Source organism: Crotalus tigris, unplaced genomic scaffold (assembly GCF_016545835.1).
Source record: "Crotalus tigris isolate CLP2741 ecotype Arizona unplaced genomic scaffold, ASM1654583v1 scf7180000024384.25900115:4084858, whole genome shotgun sequence".
Lineage (NCBI taxonomy): Eukaryota > Metazoa > Chordata > Lepidosauria > Squamata > Viperidae > Crotalus > Crotalus tigris.
Genome location: NW_024100554.1, coordinates 226,078 through 244,204, shown reverse-complemented (window position 1 = coordinate 244,204; position 18,127 = coordinate 226,078). Strand labels below are relative to the sequence as shown.

The 18,127-nt window shown below is 34.6% G+C and overlaps 1 protein-coding gene across 3 annotated transcripts; it reads left to right on the top strand.

The window, feature by feature from the left end:
• The first annotated feature begins 27 nt into the window (after positions 1-27).
• MTERF3 (mitochondrial transcription termination factor 3) lies at positions 28-17,086 on the top strand. 3 transcript variants are annotated; one of them, XM_039328785.1, is made up of 8 exons: positions 28-358; positions 6,197-6,377; positions 8,142-8,294; positions 9,115-9,304; positions 12,906-13,053; positions 13,836-13,907; positions 14,668-14,829; positions 15,248-17,086. In XM_039328785.1, the coding sequence occupies exons 1-8, from the start codon at positions 62-64 to the stop codon at positions 15,440-15,442; spliced, it is 1,398 nt and encodes a 465-aa protein (XP_039184719.1). In that variant the 5' UTR covers positions 28-61; the 3' UTR covers positions 15,443-17,086. The 3 variants fall into 3 exon arrangements, with proteins under 3 accessions (XP_039184719.1, XP_039184720.1, XP_039184721.1); XM_039328786.1 differs by having other exon boundaries at positions 181-358; positions 6,049-6,377; positions 15,248-17,081; XM_039328787.1 differs by lacking the exon at positions 28-358 and adding an exon at positions 384-631 and having other exon boundaries at positions 6,049-6,377; positions 15,248-17,081.
• Positions 17,087-18,127: the final 1,041 nt, after the last annotated feature.

The window sequence follows — 18,127 nt, the reverse complement described above, 5'->3', positions numbered from 1 at the left end:
CCAAAGGGAAGGGAAAGCAGAAGGACGCGCGCCAGCGGGCAGCGAGGAGACGTAACCGGGGATGGGAGAAGGGGCGGCGCGTCGCTTTGGACGTAGCCGGCCGCAGCCACGAGGAAGGGCTGCTCCGAACCTCGCCTCCTGTTCCTGCGTCAGGAGGAGCGCCTTGCGTGCCGGGGGGGGGGGAGGCTGCCCTCGTGAAGGCGAAGGTGCTTCGCTGCAGCCGAGCAGGCGTTGGGCCCTTTCCCTCAGGCGCTCCAAGCTGTGGGTCCACAGCGGATCCTCAAAGAAAAAAAACAAGCCCCAAGCTCCTCTCCCGAGGACGAGAATTGCAGTGTTCCCTGGCCCCGGGTGCAGCCGGGTGAGTTGGTCATTCGGAAGTAAGCGCCCGAGTTTCTATGCTCGGTGGAATTTAGAATAGAGTAGGATAGAATAGAGCTGGAAGAGATCTTGGAGGTCTTCTAGTCCAGCCTCCTGTTTAAGCAAGAGAACCTATAGAATTTCAGATAAGTGGATTTGGGGAAGGGAAGAATGAAGGGGAGGATTCCATCGCTTTCCCTGGAGTATGCTGTCGAGTGCGCTCTAATGAGGGCATCACCTAAAGGTGACCGATGTTGGAGTAAATATAATACAGGTAGTCCTCGACTTACAACATGCATTTTAACTGGACACCCATTGCATCTTCTCTAATTTGAGTTCCTGCATTCCTGCGATGGATAGTGGGAGATTTAGTCCAGGAACTCTGAAAGTCCAAGATTGTGTATCCTCCTGCCTTCCGGTTACTTCATATTGTCTATAAAAATGAGACAATAGAGAAAAAGGATGTCACAAACTCTATCTAATTTTTATTCTGCTGGTATATTAACTGTAACTTAACTTTTTCCACGCAGTTGGAACTCTGCATCCCTGATATATAATGCTATTTCAGTCATGTTGGCTGAGGATATAGCAATGTTTTCTTTGGGGGGGGGAAACCTACTTTAGGGTTGTATTAATAGTCTTGATGGGCTATTCTGATGAGTCCCACTGGCAGTTTTTTTTTTTTATTGAATTTTTTCAGAAATTTTACAGATAAACATCCACCCCCCCCTCCCAAACCACCCCGCCCTCCCCCCCCCCCGACTTCCCAGAACTGAATATAGGATTATTTAACAAATTTTAAAAATAACGTTTACAATTTATAAGATAATTAATAATAATAATAATAATCGTAATCATAATATATATAATAATAATATACATAACATAAGCTTTAAAGTGAATAATATATACTAAAAAAAAAGGAAAAAAAGAGAAGAAAAAAGGAAAAAGAAAAGAGAGAGAGAAAGAAAAAAAAAGAAAAAGATAGACGAAAAATAAAACATATATAAAAAAGTATATGAATAATAATACATAAAGCGTAAAAAAAAAGAAGAAAGAAAGAAAAAAAAACAATCATTACAAGTTATAGAAAAGCTAAATAATATTTTTCCATATCCAAATTATGTTGTATAAAATTTATCCATTTTTCCCATACCGCAAAAAATTTCTCTTGAGATTGCTCCTTTAAAAAAGCCGAAATCTTTGCCATTTCTGCCAAATACGAAACTTTATAAAACCACTCTTGTAAAGTAGGCAAGGATTCCTTCTTCCAATATTGTCCTATTAACAGCCTAGCGGCTGTAATCAAATTTAACATCAATATAACCTCCTTAGCATCACAATCAATAACAATACCTAATAAAAATAATTGCGGAGTAAATTTTACCCTCTTTCTAAAAATTCTTTGAATATTCCACTATATCTTAATCCAAAAAGCTTTTATATGCTTACACGTCCACCAGATATGATAATAAGTAGCATCCAAGTGTCCACATCTCCAGCATTTCGGCTGTAAATTAGGGTACATAATAGACATTTTCTTTGGATCAAGGTGCCATCTATAAAACATCTTATAAAAATTCTCTCTTAAATTTTGCGCTTGTGTGAATTTAACATTTCTTATCCAAATAAGTTCCCAAGTATCCATTGAAATCGATTCACCAATATTCTGTGCCCATTTAATCATACAATCTTTAACTAATTCAGATTCTGAATCCAATTCCACTAAAACCCCATAAACTCTCTTTATATGGGTTGGCCTTTGATCTCTTACTTGTTTTAGAAGAATTTCATCTTCTCTGAGCCAGCCCATTTTACAATCCATCTTCCATCTATCCACTATTTGTCTATATTGGAACCATGAATAAATTAGATTTTCATGTGTTAATTCTTCCAAAGATTTTAACTGCCAGTCTTGGCCATCCCATCTAAGTAACTGTGCATAAGAGACCATATCCATATTAACCCCTTTCCTTATGCCTTCTATGGCATGCCGAGGTATAGCCCATAATGGTATTTTAAAATCACATTTGTAATACTTCCTCCACACTCTAAGCAAAGAGATTCTTATAATATGAGACTTAAAAACCCAATCCACTTTTTTATTAAATATTAAATAGGCATGCCATCCAAAAAGTAAATCCCAACCTTCCAAATGAAGTATTTCTATATTTGTTAAATTCACCCAATCGCTGATCAATGTTAATACTACAGCATCATAATACAATTTCATATTTGGTACCTTGAGTCCACCTCTCTCACGAAAATCTTGCATTATTTTAAGTTTCACCCTTGGTTTTTTCCCTGCCCAAACAAATTTATTAATACCTTTTTGCCATTCATCTAAATTACGTTCACTCTTTAGAATAGGTAACATTTGAAACAGAAAAATAAACTTTGGCAGGACATTCATTTTAATAACTGCAATTCTACCCATAAGGGATAACTGTAAATTGTTCCAATTTTTTAAATCCTTCTGTACCTCCGTCCACAGCTTTTCATAATTATTTTTATACAATTTTGCATTGGAAGCCGATAATATAACCCCCAAATATTTTACCTTATCAACAATTTCAAAGTCTGTTAACTTAACTAGAACCTGTTTATCACCATTAGTCATATTTTTAGCTAATATTTTAGTCTTATTATTATTAATTTTAAAACCAGAAACACGTCCATATTGTTGGATCAATTGTAATAATTTTACCACCGAACAAGTAGGTTGAGACAAAGTAACAACCAAGTCATCTGCAAAGGCTCTTAATTTATATTCTTTTTTATTAATTTCTATTCCTTTTATTTCTTGAGACTCCCGAATTTTAATCAACAAAATTTCCAATGTTAAAACGAACAATAACGGAGATAACGGGCATCCCTGTCTTGTACCTTTTTCTATTACAAAAGCCTCTGACAGACCCCCATTTACAATAAGTTGAGCAGTCTGTTTTTGATATATATTAGATAATACTTGTAATATATTTTGTCCAAAATTCATCTCCTTAATTAAACATAACATAAACTGCCAATTCACTTGGTCAAAGGCTTTTTCAGCATCCAAAAATATCAGGCCTGCAGAGACTTGGTTATTCTTTTCTAAATACTCTAATAAGTTAATGATTTGTCTGACATTATTTTTCATATACCTTCCAGTTATAAAACCCGATTGATCCTTATGTATAAGCTGCTGCAAGATCCCCATAAGCCTGTTGGCTAAAATTTTTGCAAAAATTTTATAATCCACATTTAAAAGAGATATAGGCCTATAATTTTTAGGCAATGTAAGATCTTGATTGTCTTTTGGAATCAGTGATATAAATGCATTACGCCAAGATGGAGGGATCTCTAACCCCTGTAATAAGTTATTAAACAATTCACACAACGGTTGAGTCATCTCTTCTACTAGAGTTTTATAATAAATAGATGTCAACCCATCCGTACCCGGCGCTTTGCCCAATTTCAATTGTTTAATAGCTGTAACAATTTCTTCCTTAGTAATTAAACCATTAATCTCTTTTTCCTGATCTTCTGTTAATTTAGAAAAATTAACTTTACCTAAATAATTGTTTATATCTGTAGTTTGAATATTAGTACTCTTGTATAATTTTTGGTAGTATTCTAAAAAAGATTTCTTAATCAATTCTTTCTGATAAACCAATTTACCATTATAATTTATTTTATCTATATTCCTCTGTTTCTGTTTCTTTCTTAACTGATAAGCCAACCATCTCCCTGGTTTGTTAGCGTTACAAAATGTATTTTGTTTCATAAACAGTAAATTGGTTGCAGCTTGATCAGCCATCAACATGTTAAATTGTGTTTTTAACAGTTTTATAGCTCCTTTCACCTTTCCATCTAAAGGATTTGAAATTAGGAGTTTCTCTTTTAATTTAATCTCCTCTTCTAAATCTTTACGTTTCTGAATCTGTTTCTGTCTATGCAAGTTATTCATTTTTATCAAAATACCACGCATAAAAGCTTTACTTGCATCCCACACCATTGACATTGATGTTCCCTTATTCATATTTAAAGCAAAATATTCCTTTAAACATTCCTTTAGTTTGTGATTTTAATGGGAGACTGGAATGGTGTCTTAGATATACAAAAGGACAAAAAAGGCTCTTCTACTTTTTTTAAACAGGCTAAACTACCTAAAGCCTTCTTTGACATGAAAGAAGATTGGGAATTGAGAGACTATTGGCGTGAACGTAACCAAGAAGAAAGGGACTTTACCTTCTTCTCAGATAGACACCAATCTTTCTCAAGAATTGATTTTTTTTTGATCACAACAGATTTATACAACAGGGTGAAGAATGTAAAAATTTTTCCTAGGACATTGTCTGATCATAGTCCAGTTTGGATGGAACTGTTTGCTGAGAAAGAAGACAGGAGATCCTGGAGGGTGAATGAGAATTTATTTAAACAAGAAAAAAATGCCCACTGGCAGTTTTTAAAGGAAGGCCCATGTTCCCATTATTGTTAAAAAGATTATTGTTCAATCTGAGAACTAGCTTATTGATTTTAGATCTTTTAAATAATCAGGAGTCCACAAAGGTGGGCTAAAGCAAAAGCGAGATGATCATTCCCAAACTATGTGTAGTACAAAAGCAGACGGTTCTTCTTTTGATACTGATGATAATATAGCATCTTCTACTGTATCTGATAATAGCAGGTCAGGTAGCAGGTCTCTAATGTAGGAGCAGAAAACTATTTCCCCTCAAAGAACTTTTTTTTCTTTATTTTTCTGCCCTATCAGCTTCACTTCACCTTTACTTCAGGAAATGATTCTATGTAGCGCACATATGTCCAGACCACAGCCCATGGACCACATCAATTCTGGACAGCTAGTAATGTGGCCCACAAGACATCCCCCCAAAATAAAGTTTATTTATATACATCATGGGTGTCAAACTCGATCGCATCACGTGACATATGACATTTTTTGCCTTTGTGGAGCTGGGGTGGGCATGGCCTATGCATGACATTTCTATCCCATTGGCCACCAGTTTGACACCTGATATACATTAACTATATTATATATTTTATATGCGGCCCAAGACAATTCCTCTTCACTCATTGGTCATGCCTAGTGTACAGCCACTTATCACTTGATTGATTGATTGACTGAACTTATATACCTACCTACCTCACTCAATTTGACTCTGAGTGGCATACATAATTAAAACAAAAACTAAACAATCAACATAATTCAACTATTAAAACCAATGAAAAACAATTAAAAAACTATAATAAGGAAAAAGACAAGAAAGAGTGCAGTCTAAACTTACACCAGTCTTTTGACAGGCTCCACAATTCCATGGGATCTCCATATCCTATGGGAAAACCAAGTTTTGAGGGCTTTCAAGGTTTTCTATCCCTACCATAGTAAACAGTTTGTCAAGCATAGGAAATCAGGAGTCCAGGCAGTTCAAGTGAGTATAGAAGTATTGTATGCTAATGCTCTCTACAAGAATCTGAACCTCTAACAATCAAAGCAAATTGGTGTTAGATAAGAGTCAATGGACTTCAAAGTGGGCTGGAATTAGACCTCTTGTGAGCATGAAGGGACTCGGGACTGATGATTTGTTTGGCCCCTCCCTTGGGTTCAGCCAGGTCATCTCCTACATCATCATTACAAACCACCATTACAAATCCTTATTCTGTCCAAGTTCTTTTCTTGATCTTTTCTTACAGAACTTAAATCAGTAAGATGCCTTTGTGGACTCGACAATTTTCCAGATACTGGTCTTTGTTAAATGCATACAATATTATAAAAAGTACAGAGCTGAGAAAGCAATCAATAAATATGTGGACACGTTTTCTTGAACCGTCATATTTGCAGTGCTTTTGTCCTTACGGATATTATTGCCACATGCTGTTAAAGAAGTTTAGAACTTTGCATCTGGATAATCACAGGCAATTCTGCAGCTCAAGTAGTGAACCCCAACAGACCTCACTTTCTTTCATTGACAAGCCAAAACCTGAGATAGTACCTACTGTAGATACCGAAGAATTGCTTCAAGGTAAGTAACAAATTACATTTATATGATGTTGAACTTGACATATCACAGCACTATGTCTAAAATTTTAAAATGTTATTTCCTCAGCCTTCTCTATTAAAACAATGTTTGGAATTTATTGTTTGTTATAGTAATTAAATCACATTTTTTAATTGAGCCTGAGAAAATTATTTGGTAGAGTTGAAGGTGGTAGAGTTGAAGATGAATCTTATACAGGTAGTTCCTAGTTAATAACAGTAATTGAGACTGGAAAAATGAGTCGTCACATGACCACATTACTTAGTGACAGCATTCCCCCTTGCCATTGTTAACCAAACCACCACCTGATAGGTAAAGACATACTCCAATCCAAGCTACCCCTGAGTTGGTCCCTCCCAGCCCTGAACTTCAGCAAGGTAAGGGACTACCTCCAATGCACCCCACCCCTTACCTCTTTCCCTATCTCTGCCCTTTTGGCTGCTTTACACTCCACCGGCCCATCTGGTCTTCACTGTCCCCTTCCTGCTGAGGCCTGCCCACCTAGCCCTAACATTCTTGTCCTGCAAGACTCCTTTGTTTGTAGAGTAATACAATACATCATTCAGTATTTGAGGCACCTTCAGCTTCAAAGCTATCCGAGTTCATTGCAAAAACACCTTTTTTCCTTACTTTATGCAGTGTAATTAGAAATGTCTGATCTCAACCTTGAGCAAGCCGTAATATATTATTTTATCTAAATTAGCAATTATTAATATTGCTTGTGCAACTATGAATAATGTTTAATGTAATTATGCTACATTTCCAATCTAAATCTACATTTCCAGTTGGGTTCATTCTTTATCCTAAGATATAATATAGCTTGTTTGATTTTATTGTGTTATATAATCCCAAACAATTACAGTTTAATACAGTGTGTGAGAATCAAACGTGTGTCTGTATATATACGTGTGTGTGGGTGGAGGAGCAAATATGTAAGCATGAAACTTGTGATACTACCTGATTGTAAAAGCAAATTTGTAGAATATTTTTCTAGGGTTATAACTTTCAGAAATGAGTTATAAGTTTCTTCTTCAGAGTCACAAATTTGGAAGTGGAGTGTGTGTGTATGTGTTTGATTGTAAGCCGCCCAGAGCTGCTCTGTGGTAAGATGGGTGATCAATAAATTTTATAAATAATAAATAAATAATAAAATTTGGGGAGTCAATCAAATCATAATTTATTGCTAGAAGTTGGCCATGAGTGGAGATTATTGTCCTCACTGTCATTTTTTATGTAAATAATTGGTAAATTATTTACTCATTTGTTTGTAAAATTTATTAGCTACCCATATTGCCACATATTGTGAGTGGCTTACATTATTAAAAGATAAAACTGTATAAAACTTAATAATATAAACACAATGCTATAAAATCAACCTACCTGAAAAGATGGGGGGAATAATATTGTTCAGTTGGGTAAATGTATTAGTAATCATCTATAGCAAAAGAGCAAAAACTATTGGGGAACTTTGAGACTCTAAATTGCATCAGATTTATTGCTTCAGGTTTCATTGTATATTGTAACAATAGAACTATCTAAAAACACTAGGGAAATTTTTTTTGAACAAAACAAATATTGTAATAAAATTAAAAGAATAATAATTTAATAATAAAAGAATTCTCATTAGTGTTATTTATCAGTAGCTAAGATAGCTCAGTGGAATGGTGATCACCATATAAAAGCTATTGATGTGTTTGGTATTCTATCACTTCTTTAATTTAAAGGTTGGGGGTTTTTTTTCCACTTTAGATTTGGACGATGATTTGTCTATATCTCCCCTGGAGAAAATTTCAGAAGATAAGTCTCTTCAAATCAAAGCTGCACCACCACCTCCATTAGAATCTTTCTCACTTAGAGATTATGTTGACCATTCGGAAACATTGCGGAAATTGGTGCTTCTAGGTAAGTATAGCTCCACTTGCTAGATACTTTGTGATAGGTTGGAACTCTGTGATAACAATTTTTACTGTATAATAACCAGTCATGTTTTTGAATACACAGCAGATTCATGTTTGCAGAATATATTTCTATCATAAAGTGGTAGATGAAGGTATACTCTATTGCACAAATATAATTGAGGACAGAAACCGCTTTCTTTTTCACAATTTCTTTGTGACAGAAGAATCCTTAAATACAAGAAATTCATGAAGAATTTGGAAAAAACTTCTTTAGAACTACTATTTATTTACACATTTCTCAGGAGTATACAATATTACATATTACCTTTACACTCAATATATTAAAATTTCTGTATCTGTATCATATTTAATTATTTGGTGCCAGTAATCAATATTCTTCTGAGATGTTTAAAGAATGGAGCTGATCTGTTGATTTTACCAAAATGATAGGAATCAGTGAGCCTTGAGCTCTTTCTATCACAATCCTTAATGATTTAGAGTTGCTATCTGTGTTTACTCAATCACATTAAAAATAGCTATAAATAAAAGATTGTGCAGTAGAACATAAAATTGTTAAACAGCAGGGGTGGATTCAGACATGATCAGACCTGGAGTAAACCTGTTGAAGTCAATGTCACTTAAGATAGTAAATGTGTACCTTAAAGCCAATTGATTTCAGTGGGGTTATTCCAAGTATAATCATATTTAGATCTAAAGTAGAACACACAGCTTTTAGTGTTTGCATGTACAAAATTGGGCATGCTACAGGACAAATATTTACTTTCACTGAATAGCTATGTAATCTATTTTTGAATTTCCTGCAGGTGTCAACTTGTCCATGGTCGAAAAAAAACCAAATGCAGGCCAGCTTCTTGTAAAACTAGATTTTGAAAATGATATTAAAAAAATCCTTCTATTTCTTAAGGATATTGGTTTGGAAGATACACAATTTGGGGCATTTCTCACTAAAAATCCTTATATTCTCAGTGAAGAGGTGGAAGATCTAAAAACAAGGTAAGGACATCTGGGCATTCCAACTCCCTCATCCTCCAAACCTCAGCTATTTAAAGCTCTATTGTGTTGGAAGCCCTTGGATTTCTTGTCTGCTCCAGCGATACCACTTTAGAATGCTAGGTTCTGTATAGTAACAGGAACTAAGAAGGTCTAAATAGCACTGCTGGCATGCAGAAGGCTGATAGGATGAAAAAGGGAGGTGTACATGAGTTCTTAAATATGCATTGGATTATTCATATAAGAGTACAGTCTTTTGTGTGAGTGGGTTATCAAATTTGTTATTTTCCAGATGGATATTTGTGGGACTGGCCAAAGTTTTTCCAGTTGCAAATTGAACATATTGATAGCAACTACCTCATTTAGCAACTACCCCATTTAACAACCATTTACAGCTGCAGCAGTGATGAAAAAGTAACTTTGTGATCAACCCTTGCATTTAGCAATAGCACTCAGACTTATATACCGCTCTATAGTGCTTTACATCCCTCTCTAAGCAGTTTACAGAGTCACCGTATTGCCCCCAACAATCTGGGTTCTCATTTTACCAACCTCAGAAGGATGGAAGGCTGAGTCAACCTTGAGTCGGTCAGAATTGAACTCCTGGGAATAAGCAAGAGTTAGCCTGCAATACTGCATTCTAACCACTGCACCACCACGGCTCTTACAACCTTCACAGATCTGTAAAGGAAAGGAAAGTTGATGTAATATCATAAGCACAGTCATGGTTTCACTTAGCAATTACTTCACTTAACAACCAAGTCACCAGGACCCGATTGTGGTTGCTCAGTGAGGAGTACTTGTAATTTCAAGTGGTCAACTTATACAAGTATAGCAGCTGCTATTTAGAAAGAATGCCACATTCTGTTTATTATACATGATTATTTCCCAGATAAGAGTCCAATAAATGCATGCATTTGATTTTGATGGAGGTTTTCCTGAAAAGACAGATTTTTTTTGTTTATTTTCAGTAAAATTTGTAATACATTATGAATTGGAGTGACAGAATTTGATTGTTGAGATTTGACTAAACAGAAACGTTATCACAAGTTTTTCATTATGAGGCAAAGTTAAAATTCCTTGACAGTAGATTGAGATGAAAAAAATAGAGGATTGATTAGAAATTCAATTCATTTTACTTGCCATTTTCTTAAAGGCTTATTCACATATTCTGGTTGAAGGGAAAACCTACCCTTTTATCAACAGAGGAAATATTTCAGCAGTTACATCTTCAGTATACTGTAATTGAAATGGCATGAAAAGAGTATACAATAATATTCTTGAAGTTTGAAATATCTAAGAAAATCAAATTTTAAGTATTGCTAAAAGTTGTCTTTATGATCAACTAAGGAATTCTGTAGACCTCCTGCAGTCTTTTTGTGATAACCTGCTCAAGCGAAATGATTACCTCTAAGAGTAGATATGGAAAATATTTTTAAAAAACTTGGAATCTGAAGTAGGAGCGCCATAACAGCCCCCTGAAGATGGAGAAGTGCTGGTTGGCTGTTGGTGGCAGAGAAATTGAAACACTTTCTAGAAGCTTAACTTCACACGACAATGTTTATGCAACTTATTAATGGAAGATGTAAAAATGACTTGGATTTTAAATTGATTCAAGAACAAGACCAGTATCTCTTAAGTTTCCAAAGGTCTTTATATAGCAATGTTTTAAAAAGGCACCCATGGTAGAAACTTACAATCACCTCAGATGCTGCTAAATTATGACTGTTAGTCAGTGGTGGATTCAAATATATGAACAACCAGTTCTCTGTGTGGCTGCCACTTTTAGAAGTCCATTCTGGGCCTGGGCAACAAAAAATTTAGCTACAAGTTCTGCCAAAGTGGTGCGAACCAGCTGAATCCCACCACTGCTGTAAGCCCTAATTCACTTGTTAGTGTGCAAAGAGTGCATAATTAAAAAATGAATTTCCCAGATTTCTCACCATCACAAGAGAATGTTAAAATCAAAAGAAGCATTATTTTTTTCCTTTAGCACACAAAAGAGAAAAAAGAGTAAGTGTCACTGCAATTGCTAAAAACATGGTTTCTGTTATATCTGAATGGAATCAGATTGTGAATGCTATTGAGGCAGGTTCTAATGCAGTGGTTCTCAACCTGTGGGTTGGGACCCCATTTGAGGTCGAACAACGATTTCACGGGGGTCGCCAAACAACGCAGTCCGCCATTTTTTCCCCTTTTCCTTAGCTGTGCTACTCCCTTTTATTCTATTGGCTTTTGAAAGCCAATAGAATAGACTCTTGAATGGAGTCTAATTCTATTGACTTTCAAAAGCCAATAGGAAATGTTCAGGCTGTCTCTGCCCTGCTGACCCCGCCAAAAGTCCCATTCTGCAAACGGTGCTGTACCAGTTGAGTAGTCCTCGACTTACGACCGGTTGGGGGTCGCAGCATTAAAAAGGTTGAGAACCACTGTTCTAGTGAAATGGTAGTTAAGTAATTATAAGACTCTTTTAATATAATGTTAGTTTAAAAAATGGAGTGGAAGGAAATAAAATAAAATGAAATAAATAATAATTGCCTTATATAATCTTCCTTCTCCCAATCTTCCAAATTTTGATGAGCATGAAAAGCCTGTAGATCAGGGGTATCAAACTGTCGGCCCGTGGGCCAGACGCATCACGTGGAAGCTGCGCCCACCCCTTTGCCAGCAATGGCAAAACCGGCCCGATACGTTGTGCGATGTCACGTGACATCGCGAGTTTGACATGTCTGCTGTAGATTGTTTCCGTGTAATATTTGGAGAGTATGTTACCTATATTTGGGGGAGGTTAAGTAAAACAAAAAGACTAGACCATTACAGTTGGATCTTTATGGATCAGTTGGCAGTGCCAAGAACATGTTAATTTAGGGATCTTTTTCAAGTTAATTCTTTTTCACTATCCCATTTGTAACTACAACATTACAGTGGAAATGTTTGTCCAAATCTGTTTGGCCAATTTACCCTCAATGCTTTCTGAGATTCACAATTGACCTGTCCAGAAAGCCTGCCTCCCCCACAAACAGTTTTTCATGAACTGAATAGTATTAAGACTTCTATTTTAAGAAAGAGGCTAGAAGAACAATGAATGTCCAAGATGAATTCCCATGTTTTTTGTCATAAACTTTTTCCATGTTTATGTATTTTGGGTAGAGAAAATGTACATCTTTAAAACAACTGTTTGATAACCTTTTTTATTTATTTAAACATGCCATTTAAGTTCGTTAAGACCTTGTCCTCAAAATCAAAATGTATTTGCGTTCAGTTGCAAAAATACATTTTTCCATGCTTATTTTAGTGTAAGCCATATGGGATACTAAGATCACATCTCAAAACTCAGCTAGTATTCACAGAACTTTTATTTAAATGCAGCTGGAAATTGTGAACTCTTTGTTCAACATTTTTACATTATGGTTTTATTGTGATTGGGAATCATGGTATTTTGCTTTAGTCAGACTTTTCCACCCTTTGTTTTGCTGTTTTGCTTGTTAATATTATTGAAATATCTGCCACTTTGATAGATAATGCAGGGAATTTGGTTATTTGGATAAATGGTTACTACTTTGATTTATTTCATTATAAATGAATGTATTTCTCTGTTTTCTAGGGTCGACTACCTAATATCAAAAAAATTTTCCAAAGAGGCAGTCACACAAATGGTCTTAAGGGCTCCATGTTTACTTCTCCTTTCTGTGGAAAAACTGGATGATAGATTGGGTTTCTTCCAAAATGTACTTGGACTAAATCCAAGAAAGGTACATTTTGCTTTCCTTTAAGGACCACTTTAGATTGAAATGAGCACTGTGTGGCATTCCATATGTTTGGCATCTAGCAACAACTGGAGAAATATTGATAGTGTATTTTTTGATTACAGTATATATTTTTCCACAATATATGAACATATAGTTGAAAGAAATCATCAAAAAATTATAAATAGTAAGAATTTCTGGCATTGCAAGAATGTAAAACTTCCTATTAGATAGACATTTATCTAGATGGCAGAGAATAGCCATTACACCCAGTTTTCTGAAAAGAATGGGTATAAAAATCAATTGATATGGAAGTTGAGGTAATTGATGGTGCTCAGCTGTTTATATGAGTATAAATTATTGAATCTAAATCCTGTTAAGATTTTACCCATGTTATAAAATACATTCCTATATTATTCATACTCTGAGTTGTATACCTGACGTATTTTTCCTTACACAAACATAACACCCAAATAAGAAAATCTGGGTCTATAATCCCATAGCTAAGGCACAACAGCTTCCCATGAATCAGGCTGCCACACATAGCTTATCTTAACACAAACATAAGCCAAAATAAGATATATCACTGCTTTTGAAATTACATATGTGTGGAAACTGCTATTATATTAAAGTAAATTATCTTCAGATATGATTTCACTATACTATATACATCCATATTTTTTTCAACTAGAATTATGTTGCCTGTGTAGAAATATGCTTTACCAGCAAAATGCAAATTTTAACCTAAATATATATTATTTAATATATATTTATTTGTTTTTGAATAGACTAGAAATCTGGTAATCCGTCTTCCAAGATTGCTAACTGGCAAACTTGAACCAATTGAAGAAAATCTTTCAGTAAGTCTCCTTCTTTTAGCAATTATTGTAAAATCATTACTTCAGCTAATAAAAGTTATTAAGAATCATGCAGGATAGCAACTGGACTAATTTTCACAGGTTCCAGTTCTACTTTGTACTTTAACATATAACAGGAATAATACCTTAGTACATGTAAAGTATTTTGCACAAGCCCTGTGACTTGAAACTAAGAAGTTCCTTGAAGTTCTTTATAGATAAAGAAATATGATGGAAAGCTAGTATGTGGTAGTGTTGTATGATAGTTGTTATTACTCACAAAAATGGAGGTGGTTGTATGTTTAATGAGGTATGGGTTAGGTTTATATGAAATAGGCTCTTTTTACTTTTTTAAGAAAATGGCATAGTATTATATGGATTATGTAAACTCCAGCAGCATAATCCTTATACAGTATTTAAGAAAATTTATTTTAGAAAATTCTCTGCTATACATAAAAGTTTTTGTGACTGCTCAATAACAGTAGTTAACATTTTGAGTCTGCTGAAAGCTGGGACTTTATTTTCTATTTCAGTATTCTAAAGACACTGAGAATACAAATCACACAAAGATTTTGGAAAGATACTATAACTTGTTTTATTTTGGGCAATCCACAAAGCTAGGTTGAAGATGTAATTCTTTAAAAAAAAACTGGAAAAAATAAAATCTTCATTTTTTTGCTGAAAATATTGTCACCATGTCATCTGTTTCTCTGATTTTTTTCAAATTTCAAAATTGATTCATTGCAATCACTCTCTTTTTCAGGTATATGAGCAAGAACTTGGATTTAGTAAGAATGAAATCCGCCATATTGCACACACTGTCCCTAAGAACTTAAGTATAAGCAAAAAAAAGTTAACACAGAGTTTTGATTACGTGCATAATGTAATGGGCATTTCCCACAGACTTATGGTACATTTTCCTCAGGTAAGAATCTTGTAGTTTATTTAATTACTAGCCGTTGGAGCACAAAATGTGAAAGGTAGCTTAATGGGAACTCATGCAAATTGTAGGCCAACATGATAGATGTAATAGATTTATATGGTCACCATCTCATATATATATATCTCTGGGTGGCTAACAATTTAAAACAATAAAAACAGTAAAACAAAAGAAATAACAAAATAACATAGCAACCAAAAGAAATAGGCTCACCCAAATTCTCAAGATGTAAAGATATTAATGTATTTTAAAATGTAAGTGAAATTGTCCATATTTATGAAAATTATTTGCATATGTCACTAATTTTAATGACCTGTTGCCATATTTGCTCAGAACTGTATGCCACTGATTTCAGTATGACTTATGCCCAAATAAGATACATTTCATTTTTTTTCCATTTTAGATTTTTAATACAAAATTTTTACGAATCAAAGAAAGACATCTATTTCTTAAGTTCCTGGGAAGGGCCCAATATGATCCGGAGCAACCAAGTTACATCTCCTTGGAAAAATTGATAGCCTTGCCAGATGATGTGTTTTGTGCTGAAGTTGCTAAAGCAGAAAAAACAGACTTTGAAAAATTTTTGAAAACGCTGTAAAGAACTTTTTTTAAATATAAACACATCTGGTAGTATGCCTTTCAACTGCAAATTTTGACAAAACTTTGTCAATAAGTAAACTGACTTCTAAATATGGAAACTAATTTAGAAATAAGATAGCACTTGTATCCAAGTGTGCTGATAAATGTTCCATAAGAAAACAAAACATCATAAACCAAGTAAAAGGATGATTGAGCATTTATAATCATGAGTGCAGCCACCAGTGTTTTCTGTCAGTGACCTAGATGTAATGTTTACCTAAGTATAAAAATACCTGGTTTTAGATTTATTCCACAGTGAATAAACCAATATTATTACATTCAATTGGTAGCATCTTTTCAGATGAACATAAATGTGAAATACAGCTCACTTCATTAGATGCAGCGGAGTTACTAGACTGATGCAAGATTTAAACTGGGAAGAGGTGAGAGAAGGAGAGGTCATTATGCAAATGCAGGTTACATTCGAGACAAATAATTTTTTTCCCTATTAAATATACTGTGTAACCATAATAATTATAAATCACATCAAACCAAAAGTCTGTTTTTCATCCATTTTAGGGGCTGTATTCACCTCAGGTCTGTCTGTTTTGCATGGCTGCATTCTACAATTGTATAATTTTGTGGCATATTCCAATCCCTAACACAGCATTGTCCTCAGCCCCTGGCGTGCTTTCCCTGTCAAATCGTCCCAGCTCCCATTCTTTCTCCTTCTCCTGCAAACCAGCCTCTGAAGGGGGCATTTCATACATTTGCCATCACCAGTCTAGAGACAGAGGATTTCTCTATGCACTTCCATCCCACTCTCTACTTTTGCATTGCAAAGGATTATAATGATTTACTGACCTTGGCCTTTATACAAGTGAGTTCTGTATCTACAGTTCTATTCTAGGTCATATTTGATAATATGATGTTACGGTCACAATGGAACCAGCACAAAATAGATCTGCATGTCCAATGCAGAAATTATAACTGCAACTGGGTTGGTTCCTAGGATATCCAAGATGTAAAGCCACTATCTGTATTTTAAATGGAAAAGCAGAACTTTCAGGAAACTTTTTTCCTTAATTCTTATACCCACAGGTCCTTCCAAATTGAGTAGTTAAATTTCCTGAAGTTCTTAGAAATTTCTCAGTGCTATTGTTAGCCTGAGAGGAGCCAAGCAAATGTACTTCCTGAAGCTGATGTACATACCTTTTTGCTAGTGGGTAAATGACAGAAGTAAGGTGTCTTGTGGCAATGTTCTTGCTGCTTCATTTTGCTGTATGAAATGATTGGCTCCCTAAAGAAGTGTGGATGCAAAATGGAGAAATGATTTCCATATTTAAGAAATCATGTTCAGTCAGAGATCTTGGATTGCTATTGTGTGAGCTACACCATGGTAAGAAGTTCTGCACCTTATAAGCAATCTGATTTAACCTGTAATTCCAAAATACATTTTCACATTAAACTATTCTAATAAATAGTAATCCAAATGATTGTTAACTCAGAAGGAAAAGGGAAACCTAATATTTGGATATGATGCTTTCCAAAATATAGCATGAAGATGTTATAATTTACAGTTTACTTGTATTCCATCCAAAGTTCCTTTCTGAAGGAGATGGGCAGTTTCTACATTTGATAATAAAAAATATTTTATGGAAAATTGTAGGGTTTTTTTTTCACATTAGCATTGGTTCATAGTACAAAAAGGCACAAAGGAATGTAAGTTTTTTTAGTCTGCTCATTTACTCTGGAAATACAATACTTTGGCAGCATTCAACTTGATTATAATCTAAATTACTTCTAAGCACTCTTAGTACTTCTAATTATGAGATTTTATTTATTAGATTTTTATTCCACCTTTGTCACTTTATAAATAACTCTTTACATGATATGCATGGGTATATAATAAAATAGCTAGGATCTAAAAGCAGAGGACAGGAAGACCTGGAGGAACGTTTTCCATGGGATCGTGATGGGTCGGACACGACTTCGCAATGAACAACAACAAAAAAAGCAGAAAGCAACTTGAATTTGATCTCAAATGATATCCAAGATCTAATGTGAGATATATCTGCTATTGATAAAAAGATAAAACCAGATGATAAAAGTTGGCTCTGGAGAATTAATCCTGCCTTGAAAAACATGATTCATGGTTGCTTTGGAGTTAAATTTTAGGCTGTTGACCTGCTAAAATATTCAGCCTTCTATCAGTTTCTATCACAGCATGATAGGATTTTTTTTCCAGCTTTCACAACCTGAGATTGAATGGAGATTCATCAAAATAATAGTACTGGAAATTTTCTCAATGCTTAAACATTCTTAAGATCTGTAATATATACCACCATTTTGATAAAGTATATTATTTATATTATATTATAAAGTATATATTATTTTGATAAAATATATTATTTTTCTGTGCCAGAAAAATAATATATCGTACAAAGGAATAACCTTGGTTTTCATTTTAGGGCTGTTTGAAGTTACTTTCTTAAATCATTCTTAAGAGAGACTTCGTTACTCCATCTGCCAAATTTAGTAGACTCAATTTCCAAAAGTCATCTTGACCACTCATTTCCCACTGTCGGCAGCCTTATTCACTGTCCTTTGTCAGAAAACAATGAAGGACAATACTTTTTGCAACACATTTTATTGGTTAAAAAAAGCCATATTTTGTGTAAAAAAAAGGAAATTTGCCCTTCAC

Coding starts and splice junctions, on each gene's coding strand:
- MTERF3 (XM_039328785.1), top strand. CDS start 62: ATGGGAGAAGGGGCGGCGCGTCGCTTTGGACGTAGCCGGCCGCAGCCA. Junction 6,378..8,141: donor TACCGAAGAATTGCTTCAAG/GTAAGTAACAAA, acceptor TTTCCACTTTAG/ATTTGGACGATGATTTGTCT. Junction 13,054..13,835: donor TTGGACTAAATCCAAGAAAG/GTACATTTTGCT, acceptor GTTTTTGAATAG/ACTAGAAATCTGGTAATCCG.